Here is a 21,610-nt window from a genome sequence, read left to right as displayed (position 1 = left end):
TTTAGTTTGAAGTCAGTATCTCCCTGGGGGGTGGTCTGGGCTGGGTCCCAAACCCCTCTCCATCCTTCGCATCCCTTTGCAGAAGGGGACACCAGGTCTTTCTGCAGCATGGCAGATGATGCAGCGGGGAGCCAGGAGGGCTCAGGCACCAGGGGTTGGGTGGGAGAGCCTCCTCTCGAGCTGCCAGGGTGATTGCAGGGATTCAGCGTTGTTTTGGGGCAGCCTGGCCCATTCCAGGTGGAGCTCTGGGGCAGAGGTGCAGTTGGGGTGGGTTTGGGAAGAAACCCATGTGTCTTGTTGCAGCCCCAGCAAGCGTGAGGACCTGAAGTCGTCTGTGTGTAAATGAGGAGCATTGAGAGCTCTTTTGCCTCTGCTGTTCGTGTAATGCAAAATCGGAGTGCTGCTAGCCAGAAAGAAATGTAATATTTGTTTTAGGAACCCATCCATCCTTCATCAGGGATGAGACAATGAATTCTCCAGCTTAATAGGAGCTTTTCATCTGCAGCTCTTCCAGTCCTTCTAATGCTGGGAACAGATTTGGTCAAAGTATTACTTGGGTTTAATTTATACTTTTTTCCTCTTGCTTTTGATTCATGAAAGCGTCTCAATTCATTGGGGGCACTTAAACTATCTGCGAAGTAAGAGCAGTGCCTAAGCTGGGAGCAGTCGCTGCGTCCTCAGCATTCAGCAGGCGCTCGCTCAGGAGTGAGCCCGCGGCAGCAGATGACGTGTGGCTTGATGCATTTCTTCCCATCAGAGGCTGGGAAATAAAACACGATTCCAGCGCGACCGTTAGAGCCTCTGTGTAAGGAAGTAAATCTAAATTTTCCGACAAAAGGAGAGGAGAGGGCTCCAGAGCCTGCCCTGTCAAAAATGCCGTCCGCCTTCTTGAGCGGGACATGGCCGAGATTTTCCTGTGCGGTAGCCTCAAGCTGGGCGTTTCAGCCTGCTGTCAGGCGCCCAGCTGCAAGGGGCTGGAGTACCAAAGGGCGCTGCGGATGGGTTTAGCTTGTAAAATTTGGCCAACTTGCTAACTATAGACTGTTACTACCAGGATCCCAGCTTTTGCTTGGCTTGCTAGCAGGGTGTCTGCAGTCCCACATGAACAGTGCAGTGAGACCAAAATCCAGTCTCAGTGTTGCTGTGATTCTTTGCATGATTGTGGCTCTTAATCCTTTTTAATTTTTTAAAGTTGTAGATTCTGGGGTCCTGTGAAAAACTGGGGTAAAAAGTAGATGTCTGGCAGTGCGTGTAAGTCAGGAGGATGGGACCCAGCTGGCCTTGACCAAGAGGAAGCCCAGTCTGTCCAGAGCCTGTCTTGATACCAGTCTCTTCCAGAGGCAATTGCGTGATTCTGTGAGCATCCGACTTACTGTCCGTGAGCTTTGTCCCCTTCTCTTGCACACGAGCAATGCTGGGCGGCACATCCCTGAGCCCAAGGCGAGGCCAGCCCCCCTGCCTCAGCCCTGCACAGGCTCTTCCTTAATTTCAAGCCCAGTGGCAGTTCCTGGGCTTGACATTAAGCCTGTGTGGAAGGTGCACAGGAGCAGGGGTTAATTCGAAGGCTGCAGACACCACGCAGGCACCTTGCTTTTACAAGTGCTGGAGCAGCACATGCCGACACGGGGCAGGCTCCCTGCTGCAGGCTGCAGCTATGCAGATCTCCTTTTTTCCCCACTTTGTGAATGGTTAAATACCCTGCCAGAGCACGGTAAACGAAGGGTCTTTGCCTAATAAAACCGTGTCTTTGTAGGTGTGCTGTAGCTGCAGGCTCTTACTGGGGCTAGGGAAGGAAACACTAAAGCTCCCGCAGAGCACGGGGATGGGAGCGCTTTACGGCTCGCTGAACAGGCTCTGGGCTTGCAGCAAGGAATCTGAGTTTGGGCTGACCTCTCCAGAGCTCACTCTGACAGCCAATGCGGGGATTAATTTTGGACTGAGAAGCTCCATCACTTTTTCCAGGTTAACTTGAGATAGCCCTGGTGCGTTGCAGGCACCTGGGGGGACGGTCTCTCCCTTCCCTGTGGGAACGTGCTTGCTGAAGAACCAGACTGTGCACACCCTGCATGGACACGGTGCTCATCCTGAGCAAACCCCAGGAAGGTTTCCTGCCTCCGAGGCTTCCTTTTCTGGAGCGCTCAGCAAGCAGGAGTGGAAAGGGGTTTGAGGGGCTTGGGATTTTGCTGACAGAGCTCCTTCTTCCGCTTGGCGAGCTGGGGATGACCCTGCGGGACAGGGACCGCGTGGCCGTCTCCCATCCTGGGATGGAGCTGAGCAGCACGCGAAGTGCTGGAGCTCCCTCGCTTCCTGCCCAAATGGATGAGCATCCAGCCCAGAAGAATGAGCCACTTCCCTTATTCCTGCTTAGCACTAATGAGCTGTAGGGCTAACGAGCTTGGGGTACTTTGCCCCAAATGCCCCAAGATGCTGCAGTGTGGCTTGGGGATTCTTTGCAGCCTGACCAGAGCCACTTGCCCATCGGCTCTGCTTGACCCTTGCAGAAATGGATTGCAGTGCCTCGAGCCCAGTGGCTGAATTCAGCATCCACATGAGCCGGAGGGCCGGGGAGAGGGCTGTCACCATCCTAGAAGAGGTAGCAGAGTCCCGAGAAGGGGCAGGAGGCGCCGAGTCCCGACTGCCCCCGCTGCACTGGCAGCTTGCGCCGAGCGCTGTAGCCAGGCGTGTTTGCAGCGTTTTATGGGACATAATCTGTTGTCATCAAAGCCGATGGCGAATTCTGTACTTTCTGCAGTTGACGCTAAATAGATCTTTTGAAGGTTGTAATTTCTCGTTTAACCGATGCCAGTTGCGAATTCTTTGTGCTGAGGAATAACTCCTTAGTGCCAAATAAAATACAGTGGAAGTCTGTGGCATGTTTTTCAGCGTATTGTTAGTTACAGCCCTCCTGACAGAGCACATTCTATGCTGAAGATAAATGCTTGGGACCTTCTTGCCAATTTATGTCCAAAAGGGCTTTTCTTGGATGTCCTCTTCTCTGTGGAAAATGCTTTTCTGTTTTTCCAGCAAACATTTAATGAGCTGCGTTTAGAAGAAAAAGAGGACCTATTTCAGGATCGGACCGTTCTGCATTAGCTCTCTCTGAGCTGGGTCTGTGGCTCTTTGGATGCTCTGATCTTTGTTACAGCACGTTGCGTGGCAGTGGTCTTTGCAGAGCAGTTCGCATGTCCAAGGACCTGCGTGAGGGATACTTCAGTCCGCCCAGCAGTGTCGTGGCTGCTCACCAGTCCCATCTCAGCGTCACCTTCAGCACAAGGCTGGGACTTGGGGCTGGCAGGAGATGGCCCTAAGCCTGAGCTGTGGTGTCCCTCCCAGCACCCCTTTCCAGGAGGTGTATGCAGAGCCGCACGAGGAGGAGGAGGGAGGAAGGCACCTCTGACAGGGAGTCCCCTGCACACAGGGAGCAGCTGAGCTTCCTTGCCTAGGGATGGGGTGATTTCAGAAGTCCATTGAGGGATGCCGTTGGTGGAGCAGAGTGGAAAGCCCATCTCACAGCTGCTTGTCTAAACCAACCCCGAAATGGCTGCCGTGTACCTATATACCATATACCCAAACTGTTGTCTTTACGAATGGCACAATGCATCCAAACCTCTGGTTTATTTTGAAGGGATTTGCTTTTTGTCCGCCCCCTGTAAGTGCAGGACTGCTGGATGTTTTGTGAGCAGAGTGCCAGAACGCGTCCTCCAGGAGCAGTTCTCCATCTGAGCAGACGGGAGAGGCAAAGCAAGGAAGGAAACGGAGCCGCAGTCTTGACTCGTGTTTCTCTAGCGCATTTCGAGGGCCTCTGCTGAGAGAAGGAGGAGAAACCTGTTTAATATACTCTAGTGACCTGCATGAACTTAAATCTGGTGGAAAGTCATTGGCCGATTTCAGGAGGGCTTTGGTCTGGAGCAAAAGCCCTCGTCCTGCTGTTCTTTGGAAGGTATTAGAGAGCCTGGAGGAGGACTGGTGTGGGATGGCTTTAAACTTCCACTTAAATGCTGTGTTGAGTGGGGCCCTGAGGCTAGGCACGCTCTCCCTAAATATCCCAAAACATCGTTGTTTTTCCAGTGAAAAACATCACCTGACTCCCAGTGGTTTTGTTCAATAGTTTTTTATTATTTGGGTAACTTATTTTTTTTTTATGTTTCCATTGCATTTTATATACAAATATGAATGTTTCTTGGGTTGAGAATACTTTTTACTAGACTTTTTTTTTACTTTAATTGTTAGTAAAAATAGACGTAATGAAATAACGAGCAAACAATGTTGCCAGTGGATTGGTCAAAAAAAATCATAAGATGTTTTCCTAGGGAAAAAAACTCTGTTTAAAAGTTTCTCATTAAAAGTAATTGACATTTCTGGATATGACTGACATTAGGAAGTTTGAAAAACTGCCCATACTAACAGGCTGGGGGACAGGAATTTGCTGTATTTTTCAGGCTGTATACAAGAAAGATGCAGCGCTGCAAACTCGGCTTCGCAGCTTTGCCAACGCGTCTAGACAGCCCATCTCCAAAGGGAGAGAGAAGCTTATTTCCTGGCCCTGCTCCATCTCTGGCTGCTTGCAATGAGACAAGACCACGTACCGGTCTCCTTTATCAGTGGACGCTTTGCATCCACGCTTTGGGTTTGCGCTGAGCTTGCTCAGCCGTGATCACGTGCGATGATCCGCACTCCCACAGCCGGAGGGATGCAGTGGCCAGAGCAGGAGACGGGTACGTGGTCATGTTTCTCCAGCTGGGCCACCTTGGGTGAGCTATCAAGTCTTTTTCTGGGCCAGTTATTCCTCTTTTTGGCAGGGATGTGGCTTTTGCCCCAGTGCAACTGAAGGCAGCGGATGCAATTCATTAGCTAGAGCCTTTCAAAAAGCTTCCATTCTGTTAAGTTATGCTAAAAAAGCAACATTCATCTGCTTGCTCTACACCAGACTGAAAGCAGCACTTTGTGGCTGAAATATCCTGTGTTTCCATGCAGGTCCCCTAAATTGTCTGGTCCTCAAGGCTAGCATATCTGACTGCAGGCTGATTAAGGGCAGCAAAAAGCAAATATCTGATAATATATTCATCACCTGCAGGCAAAGATTATTAATCCGAGTTAGGGAGTGTCATTTCCAACATATCACTCATTTGCCCCAATTCACAGGAGCTCTGACAATAATTATGCTGCCTCCTCTGCTGGGAGTTGTGCTTTTCAAACTGCAGTGAACTTTTTGGAAATACAGAGGTTTCCATTTTTCAGCCTTTTGATTTAAAATCTCTAGATGATTGTTCGCCTCTGGCAGGGAACCATTGCAAATACATTCCAAAATATTCATCATTCCAGCAGGCTAAGAAACATAAGATGTAGCAATTTATTAGCTAATGTGAAATGCATTTGCTGTCCAGAAGGGGCTGGGGATGGAGGTGGGTTGCAGCCTGCTTTCTCTTGGCATCCCTTCGAGCCGGGGTGTGGAGCACACCGGAGCCCTTGGTCCATCCCGTCCGCTGTCCTGTTTTGCTAAATGCTGCTGCATCAAGAAAGTTACTCTTTGAAACGTCCCTAAGTGCTCTAATCCTTTTACCTCCTCTAGCCGTGTGGGTTATAAAGGCCCTTTATCCCCACCCGAGGAATGCATTCCCTGTCGGGATGCTCAGCCCCTGGAAGAGGCAGGTGGGCTGGATGCTGACAGCCGGGCTCAAGTTCTGTTATTCCTGGACCTCATATATCATCGGTTTTCCATTCGCGATCAAGAGGGACCCATAAAATGCATTAGCGGTCAAAATCTGGATTTCTGAGTGAAGCTGTGCAACGGCTCCGGCCTGATTTGCGCGTTCCTTTGTAGAGGTGGTGGCCTGATCTGGGCAAAATCCATTTGTTCTTGGATGCCAATGAAAGGGGAGCGCAGACTTTGGATAGCTGCTTTTGGTGTTTGTGCCATCCTTTGCACCTTCCCTTCTCCCAGGTGCCCCCCATCCTGGCACAGTCCTTTTGGGCCCCTGCTGTCATGCGAGGTGAGCTGAGCCTGCTCTGCCGTGCCATTTGATGATGAACAGATGAAATATCCGTCGAGAACTGTTTCTGTGCACCGCTGGGGCCAGCTGGCGTGCGCATCCCACGGGTCATTGTCTGCTCGCGCAGGTCCCACGTACGTTTGGAAATGAGACATCCGAAAAGCCTGAAATGCCAAGTGGTTCGTTTGCAGTGTATATATGGACTGAAAAAAAATCCCCCTAAAGCAGCCCTTTCCTGCCTTGGCAAAAACTTTTCATTTTTTCTTTTTTTTTTTTTTTTTTTTCCGTGTGTACATGCCTCATGCAAAGCCATCTCTGATTTTCTCCCATTAGAACACTTCACTAGCTGCAGTTCATGGGACCTTTTTGCTACTTCTTAAAATACAAGAGAAAATGTAATAAAAGCAGTGATATCCAGAGTTTAGGTGGGTGCTGGATGGGAGGAATGGTTGGAGGGGTGCTGCAGGGTCCCAGCTGCGTGGCTTCTGGCTGATGCATCCATCTACACGAGCACTAGCAAGGGACTCAGCATGCAGAACCCATGGCCATCAGGAGCAGGAGTAGAAGTGGTTTCTATTTATTTAGGTTTCAGGGGCCACTCTGAGGGCTGGAAAGACCTTGAAAAAACTGGGGTGTAGCACCCAGAAGGGCTGGAACAACCACGGCATTGCCTGCATTGTGCTTCTGGCTCCAGGACGTCCTATTAGCCCTCGGCCCAAGCACCCGGCACTGCATCGATTTTTCTGTCTCCTAAAGGCGACTTCTTATGGAAGGAGTCAAAATCCACCCCACATGTGGTCCCTACAATGAGGGAATCTCCCTAGCGTACTCTGTATTTTCTTGTTCAAGCCTTGTTCCATCAGAAGGTGTGTTGTCCCCTGAAACCTGGGACGTAGGTGTGATTTGTGTCCAGCTACGGGTCTGTGGCTCACCTCCGTACGTACCGAGAAAGAGGACCCTGGGGAAATCCAGCAGGGGAGCAGGTGGAAATAACTCTGTGTGCCTATAACGTGTGACCCTGTGGAACTTACTGCGGTGGGTACGAGCGTGGAGCACAGATGAATAACGTCCTTGGGTAGTCCTGGGTGCACGGTCAAGCTGAGAGGAGGTTTGTCTTGTAAGACGAAATCTTCTGAGCAGTTGTGTGTTGGATATACACCTTTAGGGTTAAGAGAGGCACTGAGCTTCTCGAGCCTTTGCAGGAAGGACAAGAAAGGGTGCTGGAGAGAAAAGAAGACAGGCGTTATCTGGAATGAACGAGGGCAGGGAGGGACCAAGGGAGCAGGGAGGCAGCTTTGGAACTGAGAAAATACCGATGGAGCAGGGCGGAGGTTAGCGAGCGTGATCTTGGCTGCGCAAAGGCCGTTCCTAAGATGAAACATCAGGCCACACGGCATGGGAAGGGGAGCTGATGGGAAGAGGATGTGGGCGTTGGAGGCCATCCCCTGACCTTTCGGGGGCACGTTCAGCCCTGCCAAATGCGATGACACGGGGTCTTAACCCAAGGCTACGAAAGCTGGGGTGCTCCGGCTTGACGGGGACGAACCGGCACCGGTTCTGTACGCGACACCTTTGGGTTTGGCAGTGGGGCCGTACATTCATGTTCCTGCCCCTCTGTCACAGGCCCAACGCTTCCATGGCTCTGGGCTACCCTCACGAGGGGCTTCAGGGGGTCTGTGGGATCCTGTCCCCTCCCCAGCCTGGTAAATCCACGCCGCTGGATGACAGCCACGGTCTGGTGGTTTGGTCTCTCTGTCAGTTACAAAGTGCAGTCTCACAGAACATGATTTGCCGCTGGCAGGCTTTAAAACTATGTGTTTGCTTTTGATTATATGTTTTTTTTTTTTAAATTAATTTTCCGAGGATCAATGTGGTAATGCATATAAAAATTACAATATGTAAAACAAAGTATAAAAGCATACGAGGAATTCCAAACACATAACATACTGTGCCTTGGAGCTTATGAGATCCATACAGCGCTTATTGTATTATGGGAACACTCTGACCCCAAGACCTGGTGGAAAGGCTTGTTAGAAGAGCAGGACTGAGCCGTATGCCTTATGAGCTGTAGGATGCCCAGAAGGAAAACCCTAGCGAATATAAGAGCAGAGCTCTTACAGCACAGCTCAGACTCGTCTGCGGGATCTAGGGGGACTTTTGATGGCTTTGTACCAATTTCTGGAGGAGGATGTGTACGTCTGCCCCCACAAACGTTGTTCTCCCAGTAATTAACACTTAGCGTCGTGTCTTTCTAGGAAGAATCTCTGGCTTTCTGTTGGATCACGATTACATTTTTTTTGTCCAATGTCACTGCTGCTACCACCTCCCGCAAGCAGAGACATTGACATGCTCAGGGAGGACGCACATCTTTGCCACCGTAACTGCCCATGTGCTCTGCAGGTTCCCACCGGATGGGAGCTGAAACCAGCCCAAAAAGGAGCTTTGTCTTACATCCGATAGAGGACAGGGCTCGTAGCTGCTGGCAAGGAGCTCGTGCTGCCCCGTCCTGGCGGAGGGCAGCGAGGGTTTCCAGACGGCACCGGTGAAGCCGAGGCTGTGCGGGACCTCAGCGAGCTCCCCTAGTCTGGCAGGCAGAGCTGAGTGCCGCAGGAGGCTGTAGGCACGCTATCCATGCTAAAGCTATTCACAGCTCGGTAATGATATGTAATTGTTTGTATGCGGTCAGCTAAAAATTATCCTGATAAGTTCCACATTGCAGACACTTTGGAGATGAACTGCCGTAGTCCCCCGGGTAACGCTGGAAACACACACGCTTTTCCATTTAATATTAAAACTTGGTTTTCGTATGAAAAATCCAGTATTGCCTCTCTGAAGTCCCACGCTCAGTTCACAAAATGATTTCTTTTTGTGAAAGAAGTGAACCTGATTAGTTTATGAGATAATCAAAAGTGAAGGGTATTAGAAAAATACAGCATCTGTTTCTTTGTTTTTCTTTCTTTTTTTTTTTCCCCCTGTGTTTTTGGTGATCCTGACACGGCTAGAACTTCAGATACTTGGATTTGCTGTGTAATTGAAATGATTTGAGGTCTTGTGCGCAGATGGTACAAAAAAAAAAAAAAAGCAACAAAGGTTAGAATATAGCTCAGCCGGCGCTGTGCGATGGGAGCAGAATGATAGTTCAAAAGTTTCTGTAGCCTGACCTGTAATTACAAATAGAAACCTGCCATTATCGCAGTTGTATGGCTGCTCGTCGGGGTTGGCTTCAGTACGTGATTTAATTAACATCTCAGATCTTAGTATATTTCAAGGTTTTTCTCAGTGTCACCTTCATTCTGTACCGCCTGTCTTTGTAATGTCTGATTTATGTGGTTATGACTTCTCCGTGTAGCATTTTTGCACCCCGATGTTAAGCCTTATTCCCTTTTGAAATACTTTTCATGCATAGAAATACATACAAACCAGGTTCAGGCTCTCCTGGCAGCCTTTAGATACTTCATGCAGCTCTGAGCACAAAATCTTACCCGCGTGGGTCCCCGTGCCCACCCTGTGTCACTGCTGACGTCTGGGTAAGGCCGTTTTGGTGACAGATGCTGCTGGGCGGCAGGCTCCTGCCTGGAGGAGCCGCATCCTGCTCTGTGGTGCTTGGAAGGGAAGCCACAAAACCAGAGGTGGGCCTGGCTGTCCAGTTCGCCCACAGACATGGGAAACAAGCTGAGGGAAAGGAGATGCGAGGCTTTTTTCTGCCAAAGTGATGTTTTGGGGCTGCAAGGAGACTTGCCAGGTTGAGAACATCTTGTGTAAGGTTACTTTGCTCTGGCTGGGCTCAGGTCTGGTGCTGTCTGGGGGCTGTTTCTTGACGGGGAGCGACTTCACCTCTGTATGTACGGGTGGTGGTGGAGGGACCCCATGCCCTGTGGCACAGCGGGGTCACCTCCGGCATCCACCACGAGGCAAAAGTCCCTTGTGGCTCGTCCCAGCTCAGTTGTGTAATCAGGTGGGTTTGTATGTCGGGCAGACAGCTTTCCGTGAGCCTTCCCCACAGATACTCATACGTAAGGCTCAGCCGCTGCCGGGAATTTGTCTCCTCCAACTTTCACTTCTGGGAAGTTGAGTTTTGAGCCTCCCTTTGTCGGAAACGGTGAGTTTCTCCTCGGAGAAAGGGCAGGAGAGAAGGGAGTCTCGCCCAGACGTGAGCAAGGCCGCTCATCTTGCACCCTTGTCGCCATCCGGTGAATGCCTGTCTGGATATTGGGGTTACAAAATGAGAATTAATTTTGATTAAACCTGAAATATTTTGGTGGAAAAAAAAAAAAAAAGGAATATGAGCCTGCAAAGGGCTGTAGCTGTCGGGACGGCCAAGGGAGGACCCACAGAAACGTTTCTACTCAAGCTTCTTAAAATTTAACTGTGAACCCGATGAAAAGACTTTTCCTCTCCCTTCTGTTCTCCCTTTTTCTTTCTTACCCTGCTACGCAAAAAAAAAAAAAAAAAAAAAAAAAAATTTAGTTTTTATGGCTTGCAGGATTTTTTAATTTGAAAGGATTTTTAGTTGCTAGGTTTTTAGTTTTTAGATTTCCTTCTCCCGTGAAATAGATGTTTTGTTTTTCTTTAGTCCATATTCAAACTTTACTGGTAACTTCTTATTTTTAACGCTATGATTGCAGTCTGATTCTTTATTTTCTTCCTGGAATTCTTTCTCAGTTTACAGTTTATGTAGCTGATGTGACAAACCCTGCCTTACTGTATATGATTTGCGGGTAAAAGTCTCCATCCCTCCCTTAATGAAACCCAGTTGTTTACTTTCGGTTCGGATCTGATTCATGTGCTATAATCACCAGTTCAGGACTTAATAGAACTGGTCACAACTTTTCAGAACTGCCCACACAGTGTAAATCCCATCTGGAAATATGTTTTTGTTCTGACCTGGAATGGAAGCAAGTATGTACAAGCATTCCTGCAAACTGGAAATCCAAAATATGTTGCGGTTGCATGTACTGGTGGAAAAAATACCGATCTTGTAACTTGCATGTAGGCATTTCGTTCTGAGCTCTGTTTTCTTTTTTAACGCATTCTGTTTTCAATGCGACGTCCCAACAGGAGCCATCTGATGACACCCTGGTGACAGCTGCAGATGCTAGGACAGCGGTTCTGCCCCATTGCAAGGGGAGATGAGATAAGCAAGGAAAAAAAGGATAGGATGCTGCATGCTGTAATATTTGGGAGCAGTGAAAAGGGCTCTGGAGCGTCCTAGAAGTGCATTCGTGTATGACACCAGGCTTTGCATGTCATTGGCAAATGTAGAAATCGTACGGGCAAAACACGTATGTGGAAAGAGGAAACAAAATCCCCTGGTCCAGCGTGAAACATTGGAATTTTGAAATGAAATTCCCAGATTTTACAGTGTTGGGTTCCTGAGAGGAGAAACGTGCGCTTCACTCTCTCTGGGGGACGTGTTTGCGAGCAGCATGGCTTTGGAGAATGCTGTTTGTAATCAAATATTTCTGATTAAAAGAATGTTGATGAAAGACTTCTGACCCATCTCAAAAGCTTTAGAGCTATTTCCCTCTTCTCTCAGTTTCTGCTGACTCCAGACGCTCGTGCTGTCAGCGTTATTTAGGAATACCATTTTTCCGTGTTCAGTGCTGTCTTCTGATAAAGTAATAGTGGCAGAAAAGAAAAAATACCCTGCTGACATGTTGAAGGCTGCCCAGGACTGCTGTGAGCAAGGTGACATTTGCAGACATGTGGGGTTTAGGTGGCTGCATTCCCTCGTTAGCAGTTTTTAATCGGCATATGGCGTGTCTGTGTGGCAGCGCAAGGATTTCAGTAGGGCTGACCAACCCAGCTCCAGGCTAATACGGCTGTTATTTTATTTTTCTTTCTACTAACCACGTAACTCCTGAAGACGTTTGGCTCCAGCTGTGCTGTGCTGGTCCAGATGTGCAGTGAGAGGAGATCTCAGAGCCCTGGCCCCCCGCGGCAAGTTGCGCATAGCCGTCGAGCCGCCTCCATCCCTCTCCATCCTGGGATGGGGGTGGCTCACATCCCTGCTCCGTGCCAGCCGGCAGTGGAGGTGACCTGGCCGTGAGTCACTGCAGCGACTGCCTGCAGCTTTCTACTCCTTGGCCCCTTCTATTTTCGTGTCCAGCAATTACGAGGTGAGCCGTGAATCACCACCGGTGTCTCGCTTTGCTCCGGAAGGAAACCAGGCAAGTTGCGTTAACGTGCTTGGCAGGAGGGCTTCTTGTTCTCCAGCCTTTTACAGGTTTTGGCCTCTTCTTCTCATTCCCCGGGGCGATGTGCTCACGATTCCTCATGTGTAGCCGTCGCACAGGATCTGAGCAATGGCCAGACAGCCTCGGGCTCCTTCCAGCCAGGTCTCCTGGGCAGGAAGGGATGCTTCAAACGCTTGGGGGGCTCCCAAGGGCTTCCAAAGGCTTTTGTTGATTCATCCATCCGGCCCGCGCACACAGGGTTTAGATCAGAAAGAAGCATCAGATGGAGAGCTCAGAAGGAGGAAAAATACCCGTGTTGACGTTGGCCTTCCCAGCAGCTGATCTTGCAACATTTCTGCCATTCGCAGGGACAGTCGTGCCCCGAGGCTTGTTCTCCTCTCTTTGCCATGCGGCGTGGTGCGCAGCAGCACAGCTGCATCAAAACTCACCAGTAGGGCCAGGGGGGAATCACTGACCTCATTCTGTAAGGCTTTGGGGATCAGTCAAGAGTGGAAGGTGCAGGAGTTTGCTGCTGCTTTCCGTGAGACCTGTGGTGATGCTGCCCCAGAGCTGGGGACATGATCCGGGTGTCCCCAGACTGCAAGGGAGTCTGCTGGGGATTGTCAGGCTGCCCCAGAGGGGATTGGAGAATAAAACCCGCAGGAATTTGAAAAACCTGCTTTAATTTAAGAGGAATGTCCTTTTGTTCCCAAACGGATGGGCCCTGCTCCAGAGGTGTTCAGGTGCAGTAACCGTTACCAGATGGGCTGTGCAAAGCCACACAAACAGGTGGTGAGGACAACAGCCGTAGGCTTTAATTTCCTCGTCAGCTTCTCTCTGTGCCTTATGTACCCCTGGAGAAGGGCAGGAAGAGGGGAGCTGTCAGATCGCTGTATGGCAGCAGGAAGGATGGTTGGGGGGTTATTCTGCAACTGCATACGGTGGTTCGAGCCATGGTGAGACTGTCATCTGGGCCCAGGGGCTTATTAATTAACATCAAATATAATTCACTAGCATGTGCCTTTTTTAGGTACAATAATGAGTGCACGTTGATGTGTATTCCTGGGCATATTGGCTCAGATCCTCCCAGGTAGGGCCGCTCTGACGTTGCCCACCCAGTGTGCTTGGGAGCGTGAAATGCCTTGCTGGTTTGGGTGGGATCCCATACATGCACAGGGTTAAGTGGTGTCCTGAAATTTGGGGACCAGGACCCTTAACTAAGGACAAATGCAAGGCAATGGCATTCCAGTCCTGCAGCCAGCTTGGGGCTGCTTTTTGGGGTCAGCCGTGGCCTCCTGCTCCTGCAGGCTGGTGCCCTCCTACTCCTGCAGGCTGGTGCCTTGCTCTCCTCTTGCTTCCATGTGGCTTCCCATGGTGGCTGAAGTGTTTGTTGTGCTGGCGAGTGGTTATATTTCAGCACAGGTAGGCTAGCAGAAAAAAAAAATAGTGTCGTAGCCTCCAGCTTGTGCTAATGAAGAGGATTCAGATCTCTGGAGCTGTCACTCACTGCTCGCCCTGCACGTTCGTAGCTCCACCGGTGCTGCCACTTGGCACATGAAACAGCAGTGGGAAACGGGGAGATGGTGCAAAGTGGATATTTGCTAAGAGTTACCAAGTTGCTAAGAGTTTCGGAGTTACTCTGGTGACTCTAGGCGCAGGCAGTGGGACTCCAGACGTATGGATGAACTGATTTACTGCCAGACTAAATCCAAGCCAGACACAACACAATACGTGCTCTTATGGGACGATGTTTGCTGCTCACCACCTTGCTGGCAAGGGAAAGGACTGCTGGGGAGTACACAACAATTCTTCAGCCAGCAATGTCCAACACGCATATGCTCAGCCTCTCCCTTACTGGGCTTTTGCTTCCCCGTCATGATGCTATCCACGTCCAACTCCCTGTCTTTTGGTGTCCTTGTGTGAGCATACAAGTGAAAAGTTTTGTGCTCGTCTCTTGTTTAGCTGTGTGCAGTCTGACAGCTCGTTGGTTACAGCTCCCATCTCTGCCCAAATTGATGTCTCTTGCTCTGCATGCAAGGAAAACGCAGCTCACGTTTAAGCCAAATGGAGTGATGCACAGAGAGTGGTACTAGCTCGGCTATAGCCAAGCCCGGAGTCACGGCTGGTTCCTTGTCCTTTTCTTACGCAGAGCTGTGCACACCTCCTCAGGCAGTGAGAGCTGGCCTGGGATTCGTGCTTCCCCCTGAGGGCTGTTATGTCCCTCTAAAAAATGTGAAGTCTGGGGGTTCATGATTCTTCGTGCTGGGGAAAGGTTTCCAGCATTCCACATGGGGAGATGCATTTTTTATTTTTTTGTTTCTTTATAGAGGTACAGAAGCTGAGGGATGGGGTAGCTTGAGATCTGGTCTAAGTTGTAGGCAGTAGAGATGGGAAATGAATGCCTGGGGTCAGTGTGCTTTCCACCTCCTTGTTACATGGGAACTAGCGTGGCACACTTAAAGGGTTCATCCGGTCCCCCCGTTCCTGACGGACCCTGGGGAGAGCAGCCCGCAGTGCAGTGCTGGATGTGGCAGGCTCCTGGTTGATGGGTGCAGCAGGGAGGCAGATCGGGTCTGTGGGCACGCCCAGGTCCTCCAGGTGTTTACCTGCAATGTCTTTTGTAAATCGTGCTGTCAGTGAAGCTGGGGTAAAGACCAGCACCTTAAGTCTGTGCACTTGTTACATACATGAAAGATGCTTACAAGACAGATGAGGGCAAGGGAGTGGATGGGGAAAATCTTCCTGAAAAGTGATGTGAAACCTTCCTGAGGTAGCTGATCCTCTAGGGGCAACTTCTGGGTATGTCTAGGTTGCAAATCAAAGGAGCTTCTGGAGATGGCAAACAGTGAGGAAAGGCATACTGGAATCTTTGTCTGCCCTGCTGCTTCTTAACACGCACATCACCTGACTGCTGCGGGCTCTTAAACTTCTAGCTTTTCATATCTCCAATTCTCTCTCCTAGATGATCAGCTGAACTCAGAAGAGAAGAAGAAAAGAAAGCAGAGAAGGAACAGGACTACATTCAACAGCAGCCAGCTCCAGGCACTAGAGCGGGTCTTTGAGAGGACACACTACCCCGATGCCTTTGTACGGGAAGACCTTGCACGCAGAGTCAACCTCACTGAAGCCAGAGTTCAGGTAATTCCCACAGCGTGTATGGAGACACACCTCACCCAGGTGGTGCCATCCTGGGTGGTTCAGTATGGCAGAAGAAATCATCAAAGTCCACATGTCCTCTGCTCAGGCTGCTCTCGTTAACTCGAGCTGCTCAGCTCTTAGTTTGCAAGCCTGAAGGTGAAAGTGAATTGGGGAACTCAAGGGGTTGTACAGCACGCCCAGTCTTGCTGAGCTGGTTCTGACGTGGTGGGTCTGTGTGCTTCCCGACCCAGGTGTGGTTCCAGAACCGGAGAGCGAAGTTTCGCCGGAATGAGAGGGCCATGCTGGCCAGCAAGAACGCCTCTCTGCTCAAATCCTACTCAGGGGACGTGACCGCCGTGGAGCAGCCCATAGTACCTCGCCCAGCTCCGAGACCCACTGACTATCTCTCCTGGGGTACTGCCTCGCCTTACAGGTGAGTGAATAACCCCTCTGGGGCTCACCAGTTTCTGGCACAATTTAGAGCAGCCTGAGAGTGGTTCTCAGATGTGTTTGTTTTAATAGCTCTGACGGGCTGCTTATATTCACGTGGGGCAGCTGGAGGGTGCAGCGGTTTCACCACCCCACTGGTTTCCCTTAGCTTTTCCCATCCCAGTCCATCTCACTGCCAGGCTTGCCAGGTGGGCTTGGTGCAGCATCGTTGTGGCTCTCCCACAGTTGGTTCCCTGGGAGGCTGCACCTTCTCTGCAGTTCAGGAAGTACTGAAAGAGACTCAGGTAAACGTACACGAAAGCAGAAGAGATGGCACTTGCTTCCCTTGTGCATCCAGTTTAAAGCACAGGGAAACCTTTCCTTGGGACCTAGTTGCTGAAGCACACACGTGTGTGAACGTGCCATTGTGCTGCGATGTGGTTTGCCCGCAGTAAGGGCCAGGTGTCTCTGGGTGGCACACTGAGGTTCAACATCCATCTCCTGCAGCCTGCACTGCTTAAGGGGTGGCAGTAAAGAAGCACAGATGAGTCAGCCCTGGTCTGCTCGGAGCAGCTGGGTTGTCTGTGCACATCTCAGGCCTCCGTGCCATCCGCAACCCAGTGGGAACTGGGTGTGGACACAAGATCCACAGGCTATGTTGGTCTGTGGGGAGCCAGCTGACTTGCAGGCAGTTAAAAATTAGGTTGGTGGGTGTTTGTAGCACAGCGGCCTCTCTGTTGGTCAGGACCTTGGAGCCCTTGGCTGGATTTCTTCCTGTTCATCTGGTGTTGTCACAGCCAGTAACGTGTAGGAGTTACACCAGGCCCAGGCCCTCTCTTCCTTAGTCGCCTTGATCCCCTTTTTGTACCCCAAACATAATTTTGCACAATGAGGTCTGCAAACACGTGGCATCCTTGATAGTTTTTTGTTGCTTCAGCTCCATGGGGTCACCCTTGTCCACCCCGTAGTTCCAGAACAAGAAGTCACAGGTTCATGCACTCCAGGTACTGCAAAGGATGCTTTTGATGACCACCACTTTGGTCTTGGAGATGGCCCTTACCCTCCAGATTTTATCTGAGGACTGCTGTCTGGCAAAGCCCCTCTTCAGAAGTTAAGGCTTTCTCTCTATGAAATGCTCCTTGGTGTTACGTCCTAGGGAGGAGTCCAGGTGGTGAGTTTAGGGGAGAGAAGCACAGGTCCTTCCCTGCCCTGCTAAGTCTGTTCTGGTCACAGCACCCTGCTGAACACGCGTGGCTTATTTCTACCTCTCACACTTTTAAAAATAGATCGTCCCTCCCAAGATGTTGTTTACACGAGGGGCTTCATAACGGCTTCTAGGAGAAGACCCTGCAAAGGTAACTTCCAGGGGCACACCGGGAAGGGCTGTCCGGGATTGTTCTGGGCAAGGGGAAGCCCAAGGCATCTGGGGCGTGCAAGGGAGAAGGGAAAGCCTTAGGGAAGATGTTTTCCCCCTGAGGTGAGATCCAGACCTGTCTGTGCCTCTCCATGGTGAGAAGACGCTTCCCCAATGTCTTGATGTCTTCCCCTTGTCTTAAGCCAAGACATTTCAGCAAAGGCATTTGCAGCATTGAGCCTTTCCCACTGGCTGACACACTGAAGCAGGAGAGATCATCGTCCTCCCGCTGCCCCTGCAATGGGATGGAGAGCACTGGCAGAGGAGCAGAGCTGTTGGTTTCCACACTGTGGGGTGGCCAGGACCCTTGGATACTTTCTTGTCCCCAGGCTTTCTAATCCTGATGGAGGTCTTCAAGAAACTTGTAGATGTAGAACTTAGTAGCATGGTATAGTGGTGGACTTGAGTGCTAGGTTAGAGGTTGGAGCAAATGATCTTAGAGGTCTTCTCCAACCTGAATAATTCTCTCATCTCTTGAGTCATATTCATTTTAATGGGCACCTGGGCCAGGTTGTCACAGCCCCAAGTAGGCTTTGAACTCGGTAGGATTATTGAAATATTGGACGCTTGGTGAAAAATAGCCGTGAAGAGTGTTTGCATGGCCCTCTGCTCCCTCCCCATCTCCTCGAGCTGCCCTGCCAGGCTCTGATTAACAGCAAGTCTGGGCTAGGGCTGGGAGCACGGCTGAGAGCTGCGTGGCCGTGGCTGTTTTTACTGCTAGATCTGGGGAAAGTTTTCAATCAGAGTGTTTATTCTCCAAATACATTCAGCCACAGGTCAACCCAAGCTATTTGCAGATCTGTGTCACAGAGATAGCCAAGTAGATACTATTATTTTTTGAAGTTGAAATGTTTTGATTAGACATTTTTTAGCGTAGGTTCCTAAGAAAACAAGACTAGCAGTCGCGCTGTCAGCCTGCACTTCCCACTCCAACAACCTTTGACTCCGTGGGCCATTGAAAACTGTATTTGAAAGAAGGATTTTGGGTCTCAGAAACATGATGTTCCTCTGTGTTTCATGAAAATAGGCAGCTGAGGAGAAGAAGGAGATGGCTTTTTTGCCTGAGCAGGGTGGGAGGGGGGGCTGTGGGATGATTTCAACCATTATTTAGACCCCGGAGAGACTCTGGAGCAACCCCCTCAAGCCATAACAATATTTGGAGACAGCCTTCATGTGTGCTGCTCCTTGTGGAGTAACTTGCTAAAGAAGCGTGTTTCTGTAACTTTTTGGATTAGCAGAGGTTTCGGGGCCAGCAGCAATTTCCCCCACACCTTTGGGGAGCTGGGAGCAAGAGGCTCCCCAGAGTCTTAGACCGGACTCGGGCAGCGGTTACATACGGGTTTGGATGCCAAAAAAAAATCTTGAGGGAGAGGGAGGAGGGGAGGAAACCTGAGTCTCAGTAAGGGAGATAGTGGAGCAGTCATAAATACAGACAAATTTATGAATGTCTGCAAAAGAATGGGGACAATTTTCACCCGAGGCTGAAAATTCCTCTTTTATCTGAGCTGGAGCATCCTTCAGGCTCTTCTCCTTCCTTCCAGAACAAAACTGCGGGGGAGATGTGCCCTATAGACGAGATGTGCAGCTGTCCATGCACCCTGTGAGACTCCCCAACACCTTCCCGTCAGCGTAGGGCTTGTGCTGCTGCTGCTGATATATGGGGCAGAGGGTGAGGTCCCCACCCCAAAGGTGGGCACGGAGAGGGAGCGGAGGGGGTGCTTGGCCGGCTGGGGCACGCTCTGGGCGTGCTGCCCCATCGTGCCCTGATCCCCAGGGAAGTGCAGCAGATGCACTCCATGTTGGGAAGAGCCGAAGCATCCCTGAGCCCCAGGGATGTGCTGCAGCTCACCTCACCAGCTCCTCCACTCGGGGCTGCTGGAGGGGATGAAGTTTCTTGGGTTGTTCTGAAGGAATAAAGGAAAAAAAAAAAGGATAAGTCTGTATGTTTAAGGATGTACCTGTATTTTAACGTGCGTATTTCACTGTCTTTCCTCCATGTCCTTCCAGTAGCTCTTAGAGACCCTAAAAGTGTCCCAAATGTTTTCCCTCCTGGGGACAGTTTTTGGTGCTTTTCCCTGGGTGGGTGCAAGCAGCTGTATATCCACAGGTCTTACCTGCCATTTCCACAGCTGCAAGCCGTCATGTTTCCACTGGAGAAGTTCTTTCCCCTGATTATAACATGAGAAACATGGCCTGGGACAGGACCTACTAATACCACTGGTCTGCACCTCCCGAAAGCCCAAGGATTCAGACAGCTCTGAATTGTGTTTAAACTTGTGGCAGGTCAGCTCTGCCCCACGGAGACAAGGATGCTCTGGGATGGGCGTGCACGCCCATGGCCTGGGTCTGTGCGTGCAGCAAACACCCACGGCCCTCCAGGAAGATTTGCTGTTGGAAAGGCTTTTCCAGTCCTGGAGGTCGGAGCTGGAAGGAAAAAGGGGAAAAAAAAAAGGGGGAGAAAGAAAACCTGGGATGCATGGGTTAAACGAGTTTTCTAGCGGTCTGGAAAGCAGATTTGCAAATTTTTGGTAGGATAAGAAAGGACTCTGACATCTTTGTTCAGCCTCTGCTGCCAAAAGTACTGCTTTTCACGAACAAAGACGTGATTTGAAGGAAGCAAAAATGTTGTTTTTTTTTCTTCCCTCAGCTTTTAAGGCATGTTCTATATTATCAGCTGAAGTTTTGAGGGAAAAAAAAAAGTGGAAATTTTCATTCCAAAATGCTGCAACCAAAAAGTATCACAATTGTTGAAATTAGTTTTTCCCAGGGTGTTTCTTTGAAGCAACATGTGTTTCAGCAGTGACGTGATTTCTCAAGCAATAAAACCAAAAATTGGTCTCATCAAAAAGATATTGCTTCCAGTGGGAATGCTTCTAAGGACAATGGTCTAATTGGCAGGCCGGGCACCCTGACCTCATTGCAAACCTCTTGGGTTAGAGAATAGGAAGTGGAAATTTTCCTGTTGACTAAAACAGCTTTGGCGTTGGCTGTCCCTGAGTTTGTGGACCGCAGCACAGAGATTTACAAGGGTGTTAAAGAAAAGGTTGTGACAATTCCCTGCTCACGTAAGAAACACATCCCGCAGGCGTGGGATCCCCAGGGTTTAACCTCTCTGCGGCGCGTCTGCTTTGTCTGACCTGATGTTTTCTCTCTTTCTCTCCACCCCGCAGTGCTATGGCCACCTACTCCGCCACGTGTACCAACGCCAGCCCGGCGCAGGGCATGAATATGGCCAACAGTATTGCCAACCTGAGACTGAAGGCAAAGGAATATAGTTTACAGAGGAATCAAGTGCCCACAGTCAATTAACGACTGGAGGCAGCTGCTTCGCAGAAGGAGAAAATACAACAGCACCCGTCCTGCTTCGCAACTTGTTTGTGCTGAAAGAAAAAAAAATACAAAAAATACAAAAAAAAAAAAAAGCCAACCCCAACCCAGAACTGAACATTGGGACCGAAGCGGGAGCAAACTGAACCGCTCGTGAGTGACAAGGTTCCTCCTTCCTTTTGGGATAATGCCACCATTTTTTTTCTTGTTATTGTCAGGTTTATTGCTTCTGCTCAATATACTACGAGCTTCTTCAGTTAGGGACAGTCTCACCCTTGTTGTTTTCCATTTTTGTATGGGACTGCAAAAAGAAACCTCTGCTGATCTCAGCCTGCGGATGCCTCCTGCCCAGCACCATGCTGAGATGCAAAGCTTGCTCCCCCTGCCCCGGCTCACCCTAGAAGAAGAATTTGTTCGGTCACTGCTTCCCATTGTATCCACCCGACCCTGCATCCCCCTCCTGAGTCCCTCGTGCCACAGAGGCAGCGGCGTTCCCGTTAGACTGCGAGAATCCTGTTAGCGCGACGAGATGGGGGCATCCTTCCTGGGTTGCCTGGACCGGCCTGAGATGCGAGGAAGACCTTGGGCTTCGCAGTGTTGCGTTGCTTCCTTGAGGATTGCCGCCTCGAAAAGCCAAAGAAGAGAGAAAAGCCAGTGTGCGTTTGTGAGTGGGGGGGGGGGAATGTAGTGGGGAGGTCGCTCTGTAGTGCCAAGAATAGGACTGTTAGGACACTCCTTTCTATGCCTTACGGTTTGTGCCACAGGGAGAGGCATTGTCCGGATGCATTTGTTTTATATATACTGTATATATTTATATATATAAGATATACATGCAAGCTTGGTTGGTGTTTTTTATTAAACGAAATAAAATCCATTGAAAATGTTTGGGATGTTTGTGCTGCATCCAGGTTCCTGGAGCCATGCGTTGAAATTCCAGCCGCAGCCTCTCTCACCCTTGTCACAACTCCTCCCGGTGGCCTCAGGCAGCACTAGAAATGGCCAGTACATTATCTTCCCATGAGAAACCCCAGAGAAGTGGAGCTGGAGGGAGCCATGCTTCTATACAGATTTTCCTCTTGGGCATTTGCATCTTCGTAGAGCAAGGCGAGGATCTCACGTGCCAATCGGATAGGATC

At 50.0% G+C, this 21,610-nt stretch overlaps 1 protein-coding gene across 3 annotated transcripts in view; it reads left to right on the top strand.

The window, feature by feature from the left end:
* Positions 1 to 21,359, top strand: part of PRRX1 (paired related homeobox 1) — a 36,531-nt gene extending 15,172 nt beyond the window's left edge. For 2 of the 3 annotated variants that reach the window (XM_083847731.1, XM_083847732.1), the window contains exons 2-4: positions 15,129 to 15,304; positions 15,556 to 15,737; positions 20,318 to 21,359. In XM_083847731.1, the coding sequence (XP_083703857.1) occupies positions 15,129 to 15,304; positions 15,556 to 15,737; positions 20,318 to 20,456 (497 nt within the window). In that variant the 3' untranslated portion in view covers positions 20,457 to 21,359. Of the gene's footprint in view, positions 1 to 15,128; positions 15,305 to 15,555; positions 15,738 to 17,019; positions 17,089 to 20,317 lie in introns of all 3 variants that reach the window. The other variant, XM_083847733.1, reaches the window with a different exon arrangement.
* Positions 21,360 to 21,610: the final 251 nt, after the last annotated feature.

Source organism: Anser anser, assembly GCF_964211835.1.
Source record: "Anser anser genome assembly, chromosome: 8".
Lineage (NCBI taxonomy): Eukaryota > Metazoa > Chordata > Aves > Anseriformes > Anatidae > Anser > Anser anser.
Note: the sequence above shows the minus strand (reverse complement) of the source record. Positions and strands in the feature narration are given on the sequence as shown.